Source organism: Cucurbita moschata, unplaced genomic scaffold, assembly GCF_002738365.1.
Source record: "Cucurbita moschata cultivar Rifu unplaced genomic scaffold, Cmos_1.0 Cmo_Scf00066, whole genome shotgun sequence".
NCBI lineage: Eukaryota > Viridiplantae > Streptophyta > Magnoliopsida > Cucurbitales > Cucurbitaceae > Cucurbita > Cucurbita moschata.
In genome coordinates, this window is record NW_019268582.1 from 845,881 (window position 1) to 854,477 (window position 8,597).

An 8,597-nucleotide genomic window follows, 5' to 3' on the forward strand; every position below is an offset into this window, starting at 1 on the left:
AAGGCTACACACAAGAGCATGGAATTGATTATACGAAAGTGTACGCACCTGTGGCCAGAATGGATACTGTGAGAATGATCATTGCTTTTGCAGCCCAAAAAGGTTGGAAACTCTATTAGTTAGATGTCAAATTAGCTTTTTTATATGGGAGTTAAAAGAAGATATTTTTGTTGAACAACCAAAAGGCTATGAGAAAAAGGGAAGTGAGGAGATGGTGTTCAAACTCCAAAAGGCTCTCTATGGATTAAAAGAAGCTCCAAGAACCTGGTTTAGTTGAATAGAATCCTACTTCATCAAGGAAGGATTTAAAAGTAGTTCCAGTGAGTAGACACTTTTCATTAAGAAAAAGGAAGGTAAAATTCTTATGGTAAACATTTATGTTGATGATCTTTTATTTACGGGAGACGATGAAGAATTATTGGAGGAGTTTAAACGTTCCATGAAGAAAGAGTTTGATATGACTGACTTATGTCAAATGTGATTTTTTTCTTGGAATAGAGGTAATTCAAAGATTAGATGGTATTTATATATGTCAAAGAAAGTATTGTAATGGAGTTTTAAATCGATTTGACATAGAGAATTACAATTCTGTTTGTAATTCCATTGTTCTAGGACAGAAAATTGGCAAAGATGAAAATGATGCAAAAGTAGATGTATCTTATAGCTACTCGTCCTAATTTCAGGTTTGTTGTAAGTTTGATTAGTCGTTTTATGGCATGTACAACACAACAACATTTTGCAGCAACTAAAAGGGTTTTAAGGTACTTGAAAGGTATGGTAGATTATGGTGTATTTTATAGAAAATGAGGAGTTAGTGATTTAATTGGATTTACTGATAGTGACTATGTCGGAGACATGGAAGATAGCAAGAGAACTTTAGGCTATGTGTTTATGATGAGTGGAGGAACAGTAGCTTGGTCTTCTCGTAAGCAGCCTATCGTCATCTTATCAACCACAGAAGCTGAGTTTGTTGTTGCTAGTGCCTATGCATGTCAAGCTGTTTAGATGAGGAGGATACTCAAAGAGATTGGTCACTCTCAAATAAAATGTACAAAGCTAATGTGTGATAATACTTCAACTATTAAGCTATCCAAAAATCCAGTTCTACATGGACGTTCCAAACACATAAAAGTAAGATTTCACTTTCTTAGAGATCTTACAAAAGAAGAAACTGTTAATTTATTATTTTGTGATACTGGAAATCAACTTGCTGATTTGTTGACAAAGCCTCTAAAATTAAAAGCATTTCGGGAGTTGCATGAATAACTTGGTAGGTAGAGTTTTTATGACTTGAACTAATTCTGACAAGGTCAAAATAGTGAGTATTTTTAGATATTTAGTTTAAATTTTTCAAAGATGTGTTTCCGAGATTTGTTGTTAGTTTCTATTTGTAGTTATTTGTAAAGCTATGAAAGCGAAATTTAGTATTAAAAAATATTATCACTTCAAATTTCCATCATTTATGTTATTCTTTTGTCAGAATCTAACGTGGGCTAAGTTTGCGAGAGCTTGGATCATGGGCTACGAGTTGGGGCATTTGGTGGTCAACATATGTAAAGTGTGGCTGATGGCGTCCACAACAGATGTAGAGGGAAGGATAGCACACGGGTCCTAAGCCAAAGAGACGTGACTTGGGAATTGGAGGTGACTTAAGGCCATAGAAGGAGGCTCAAGGAAGCATTGCGATTCGAGAGAGAGATTTGCCAAGGAAGAACAATGATCTTATTTCTCAACCAAATTGCTTGGTTCTTGTCTATGTTGGACGATGGAAGTCCCACATCGGCTAATTTAGGGAATGCTCATCGGTTTATAAGTGAGAAATACTAACTCCATTGGTATAAGGCATTTTGGGGAAGCCTAAAGCAAAGCCATGAGAGCTTATGCTCAAAGTGGACAATATCATACCAGTGTGGAGAGTCGTGTTCGTCTAACAGTCTCAATAGGATCTATGAGTTTATAGAAGAGATCATGAGCTATCAAAGTCAGAATCAAAAGTTGGACAAAGCGAGGAGAGAGAGAGACTCGTAGGTAAAAAGTTTAAAACCTAGGTAAAAAGTTTAAAACCCATGAAATTTGAATGACGAAAGTAAGCCAGCCGGGAGAACCCATGAAATTTGAATGCTCATAACTTAACGAAAGTAAGCCAGCCGGGAGAGATTTTCTGGAAAAAGGGGTAGAAGAAGAGGGAAAAAAAACAAAAAAGTCAAAAGTGACGGTATCAACCGTCGACCTTTTGACCTTTTTTTTTATTTTTTTTTATTTATTAAGCCTCTCTTAGTCCATTTTGAGTTGTTTTTACCAATTTTATTCTTCAAATTTTTGTGAAGACTTGAACTCGAGCAAAAATTGTTGCGTATTCGAAGTGGTATCTCAGAACTTCGAGAAGTTCTGATTAAGTTATGCTCGTAGTATGCATGATATAAGATTCTGATTAAGTTATGCTCGTAGTATGCATGATATAAGATTCTGATTAAGTTATGCTCGTAGTATGCATGATATAAGAAGCATGTTATATAAATTTGAGCCTGGATTGAGTTGATTTGATGTATAAAAAAGTATATTAAACGTTCCAGTATACGTTTCCCAAGAAATGATCCATTGAACTCTAATTTGAATGGAACTCTAATTAGTATGATCAATAACATGTTATAGGAAACATATTATCAAGATTGGAGCATGGAGGGAGTTAATTTGAAGTATGTAAAAGCACATTAAACGTTATGCTGCACATTTTCTTTTTTTATAAAGGCATGAGTTGAACTCTGATTTGAGCGAAATTGAAGTTATGACTAGGTATCCATGTTTAGGTCGCTATATTATTTCTCTATTGTATATGTATTGTGATTTTAGCGATTATATGGGGAGGATTAATGGTTTACCAACTAGCCCTTAATTGTAAACCTGACTCAGCGATTATATGGGGAGGATTAATGGTTTACCAACTAGCCCTTAATTGTAAACCTGACTCAATTATCAGAGATCTGGCTAACTATAGAACATGTTAGTCAGAGATCTGGATAACTATAGAACATGTTAGTCAGAGATCTGGATAACTATAGAACATGTTAGTCAGAGATCTAGATAACTATAGAACATGTTAGGATTAATGGTTTACCAACTAGCCCTTAAGGGCAAAACCTGACTCAATCATCAGAGATTTGGATAACTATAGAACATGCTTACAATATCTTATAATGTATGATTTTTCCTCTATGGGGATTATTAGGAAGCTTGCGAGTTAGCTTTCCTTTAGTGAACCTGTCATGAGTGGCATAGAACATGCTTACAATATCTTATAATGTATGATTTTTCCTCTATGGGGATTATTAGGAAGCTTGCGAGTTAGCTTTCCTTTAGTGAACCTGTCATGAGTGGCAGGAGCTCACAGTTGTACCTTAGAGTTGGTCAATCTTGAAACATTTGATTCAATCTTGAAACATTTGATTATTATTCATCCAGTGAGTTGCTGGTTATACAGGGATGATAAGAGGTTTGTCAACTAACTCTTAATCGTAAACTTGACTCGATTGTCAAGCATTCGAATAACTATAGAACTGGTCTATGACGTCTTATGTTGTGTGATTATACTCTATGAGGACTACTAGGAAGTTTACCGGTTAGTTTCATTTTAGTGAACTTGTCACGAGCAGTATGGGTCCATAGTAGTACCCTTGAGAGTTAGCCAAATCTTATAATGCATGAACCCTATAAGACTAATACGAAGGTCACACCTCAAGGGCCTAAGATGCAAGTCTAGAATTAGATGGTGGAATAAACTAAGAACCCAAAAGAAATTTCGAGGGTTGGAGATTCAAATTAGACGAAAAAGTAAGAACTTGGACTAGTATTTGCTAAATTTTCCTAAATTGAACGAAGGTGGAATAAACTAACTTAGATTATAGCTTAGGAAGAACTTACTCCCAGAAATAAACTCTTAAAAGACATAACAAGACATTGAATGAATAAAATTCATTTTATTAGACTTAGAATGAATAATGAGTTGCCAACAAGTTGCTTACGGAGTATATTTTATATACTCAACCCTACTGTTTCAATTTTTTTTTTCAGGTAGAGCTTAATGTAGCGGTTGAGGCAGAGGCACACATGGACTGTCGGCCATAGGGAGTCCCATCAAACTTGAGTCTAGATTTTATTTTCTACTTGTTCTTTAAATCCTCTATTTTGTGTATTTTAAATAGTTTAAACTTGGAGCAGTGTATTTTTTATATGGTCCCATCTTTTGTAAAATCACAATTTCATTACAAAAATGTATTTTAAATTTTACACATTTTTACTTATTTCTATGTCACTAAGTAACGGGTCCTCCGAAAAGTAGATCATTATTGTTCGAGTCGAGACGGGTGGGCTTTGGAGTTTGGGCCGAGGGTTGTTACAAAAGGTAATGGTCACGTAGTATTAAGTTGGATGTGGGAAGCGACATGCCAACCTCATCAATTACCTAAAGTACGACATGTGACTGAAAAATGGAAATGGAAGAAAATAGAAAGTGCCATAAATGTCCCTATTCACCCACCATCCAAACATCCAATTTCTCCTTTTCTACGTCCACGGTGTCAATTACACTACACGCCAAAAAAATTCATTCAAAATTATCCTAATAAACATCCTCCTTTTTTATTTCTTCCATTCTTTTAAATATATAGTTTATTGAAGATATTTAATGTTTAGTATAAAATATTGTTGAATGAATTTAATATATAGTTTCTTAAATTTACATCTAAGTAAATTTTATTGTTTATTATCATATGAAATTAAATGATATTTTGATATAAAAGATTAGGATAAAAGTTAATGTCCAAATATTTGATCTTTGTAATATAGTAAATATGCATAGCCAAAATTTATTTAATTATAAGTCAATGAGAGGCTCAATTATTATCCCACAAACCCTTTCTAGCTCTCAACAAAATGACCGACCCGGCAAAGGAGTCCTCTGCAATTTCCGGCGAGAAAACTCCGGCGGATTCCGGTCCTCCAATCAACCCCAAGCGAAATAACTATGCTATTGCTTGTGCAACCATGGCTTCCATGGCTTCCGTCCTGCTCGGCTACGGTCAGTTTTTTTTTTTTTTTTCTTTTTTTCCACAGATTATTTCTTGAAAATTTTGAGTTATGGATTTGAAACAGATGTTGGTGTGATGAGTGGAGCGGTGATTTTCATTAAGAAGGATTTTGGGATCTCCGACGTGAAGGTGGAGATTCTTGTTGGGATTATAAGTTTGTACTCTATTTTTGGCGCTGCTGCCGCCGGGAGAATCTCCGATTGGATTGGCCGCCGTTACACCATGGCTCTCGCCGCCGGATTCTTCTTTTTCGGAGCTGTTCTAATGGGTTTCGCCACTAACTACTCGTTTCTCATGTTTGGCCGATTCGTCGCCGGCGTTGGAACTGGATTCGCCGGTTTGATTGCTTCTGTTTACACTGCTGAGATTTCTCCGGCGTCCACTCGCGGTTGCCTCACCTCTTTCCCGGAGGTCCATCGCTATCGACTTTACACCTCTTGTCCTTTTTTGTTTTTTTTTTTTAATGATAAACTTTGAAAAATATTTCATCTATTTATTTTTCAAAAAAAAAAAAAAAAAATCTATTTAATTAGTTTCTATGTTTAAAATTGAATTTTGTAGCTCTAAAATTTTCAAAATATAGAGAAATAATAGAAAAGCTTTTAGTATATATTATGGAATCTTTCCATATACCATGTTATTAAATTATATATTATTAAACTATATACTAGGAACGCATATGTCACATTTATTATTATTATTTTTTTTATTTTTTTGTTTACATTTTGAAATATTATTAAGAGATATATTATATTTAATAAATGTCATAACTTTTAAATTTATATTTATTTGATACGAGTTTTCGAAAGTATTTTAAAACTTTTGTAATAGGTTGATTTATTCAACCTTCAAGATTTTTGAAAGACTTATTATACATATGATTTAATTTTATATTTAATTAAAACTCAATTAATAAAAATATTCATAAACTTTCAAATATTTTAATAATATTTATAAATTTTTTTAAAAAAATTTAAAAATTATAGAAATCATTAATCCTTTATTTTAAAAATATCCTTAAAAAAATATTTCAAATTTTTTATATTAAACTTTTTATCTAACTTCAAAAATACTTTTAAATTTTTTTAAAAATTGTTAAAATATTATTATCATTAGTACTGCATTTTCAAAAATATTTAAAAGATTTTCTTCGTATATTAATAATAAAAAAGAATAATTTTTTTTAAAAAAATATAAAAGTATTGATACTTCTTTTAAACGTAGTACTAAACATTTGAAATTTTTTTAAAAATTAAAATGTATTAATAAATATTATTTTAAACACTAACAAAAATTTAATAATATTTTTGAAACAAAATACAAAGATATTTAAATATATATATATATATATATATATATATATATATTTATTTATTAATTTAATCTTAAATAAAATAGTTAATTAAATAGTACTGACAAATTTCCCTGACTTAACAATGAACACATGTTGCCTTTTTTTCCATTTACAGGTTTTCATTAATTTCGGGATATTGTTAGGATACGTTTCCAATTTGGCCTTCTCCAACCTCCCTACTCACTTGAGCTGGCGATTCATGCTCGGAATCGGCATAATCCCCTCCGCTTTTTTAGTAATAATCGTCCTAGCAATGCCCGAATCGCCACGCTGGCTCGTCATGCAAGGCAGAATCCTTGAAGCTAACCGAGTCCTCGACAAAGTCTCAATCTCCCTCCAAGAATCGCAACAAAGACTCGCCGACATCAAAATCGCCGCCGGAATTCACCCAAACGTCACAGACGACGTCGTTCCACCGCCCCAGCCACAAAAACTCGTCTGGAGAGAACTCTTCCTCCACCCAACGCCGGCCGTCCGCCACATCTTAATCGCCGCCATCGGACTCCACTTCTTCCAGCAAGCCTCCGGCATAGACGGCGTCGTTCTTTACAGCCCGAGAATCTTCGAGAAAGCCGGAATCACCTCTTCCAGTCATATACTACTCGCCACCGTCGCCGTCGGAATCGTCAAAACGTGCTCCATCTTAATCGCCACGTTCCTCATCGACCGGATCGGACGGCGGCCGTTGATCCTCACCAGTGTGGCCGGCAAGGCAGTTTCACTGACAATGTTAGCGACGAGCCTGACAATCATCAACAACTCGCACGAGAAGGTGAAGTGGGCCATAGTGGTTTGCATAGCTACGATTCTGGCTGACGTGGCATTTTTCTCAATCGGATTGGGGCCCATGGTGTTTGTTTACAGCTCAGAGATATTCCCGTTGAGGCTCCGCGCACAAGGGGTGAGCGTGGGTATAATCGTAAATAGGATTACGAGTGCGGTTGTGACAATGACGTTTTTGTCCCTGTACCGTGCGATTACCATCGGTGGCGCGTTTTTCTTATACGCCGGGATTACGGCGGTGGGTTGGCTGTTCTTTTACCTGGTATTCCCGGAAACGAGAGGTCGTAATTTGGAGGATGTTGAGGGGGTTTTTGGTAATATTATGTGCAGGTCGAAGAAAAATAGGGGTGGAAGTGGAAGGATGAGCAGTGGAGGTGGGGCATCCAATAATTAGTATATGATAACATTCTTATTAAGTTGATTAATCCATATATCTTTTCCAATTATTAGGTTTAATTTCTGAATGCTATGTACTAGGAATACCCAACATGTGTGTTAACGTTATTGGGACAAATTATCTTAAATAGGATTTGTTTTTAGTTCCATCTTTGGATGAGTGACTCTTTAACTCCTGATCTCTTAACCCCCGGTCTCTTGGTCGAAAAGACCCCTGCTCTCTTGGTCATCTCTTAGTCGAAAACACATAACTTTGGACCCTGCCCTCTTGGTCATCTCTTAGTCGAAAAGACATAATTTTGATTTTTTTTGTTGTCGTATTGGTCATGATCAATGTATACCACATAAAATTTTGATTTAGTTTTTTGGTCCTTAAACTTAAATTAATTAAATTTAGTCTTTAATTAATTAAGAATTCTAACGTTTTGATGTGATCATAGTGTAAAGTTCAGAATTTAATGCCTATTGATTGAAGTATGGCTAAAACAAAGTGGAATGAAAATAATTGAACCATAATGTAGTATGAACCATTTAAAGGATGACACGTGGAGTCTTGGAGGAGAGATGTTTTAAAATATCAGATTGCTGGACTTTTTCTTTTACCTCGATTGGATGATCCAAATTAAATTCTGATTTTTGCCAATTTTTCTGACAATTATTATAACTTTCAGTCCTCTAAATAGCTTAAAGCCTTTATTACTGGTCTATCAAAACTCTCCATTTTAAACTGGTAAACCCAGTGTAGTAATTGGGCTCTAATTTGTAATAAGAATCTAGAAATATTTTAATAAAATTTTCAAGTGGCGATTGAGATGTGAGGTAGGTTGAGTTTGCAATGTATGGCATGTTTTAAATTGTTCTTAATTGTTTATTGTGTGAAAACCTAATAACTTAAAAACTAACCTGTCACCTATAAGGCTTGGAATTGAATTATGATATTAGGTAAATATCCTTTTTTTTTTTTTTTTTTCATTTATTTT

General features: G+C 34.5%; 1 protein-coding gene across 1 annotated transcript; it reads left to right on the top strand.

Moving 5' to 3' along the window:
* The first annotated feature begins 4,867 nt into the window (after nt 1-4,867).
* Nucleotides 4,868-7,766, top strand: LOC111437739 (polyol transporter 5-like). The gene is made up of 3 exons (XM_023075797.1): nt 4,868-5,074; nt 5,149-5,495; nt 6,554-7,766. Exons 1-3 carry the CDS (start codon nt 4,930-4,932, stop codon nt 7,613-7,615), a joined length of 1,554 nt encoding a protein of 517 aa, XP_022931565.1. The 5' UTR covers nt 4,868-4,929; the 3' UTR covers nt 7,616-7,766.
* The last annotated feature ends 831 nt before the right edge of the window (nt 7,767-8,597 follow it).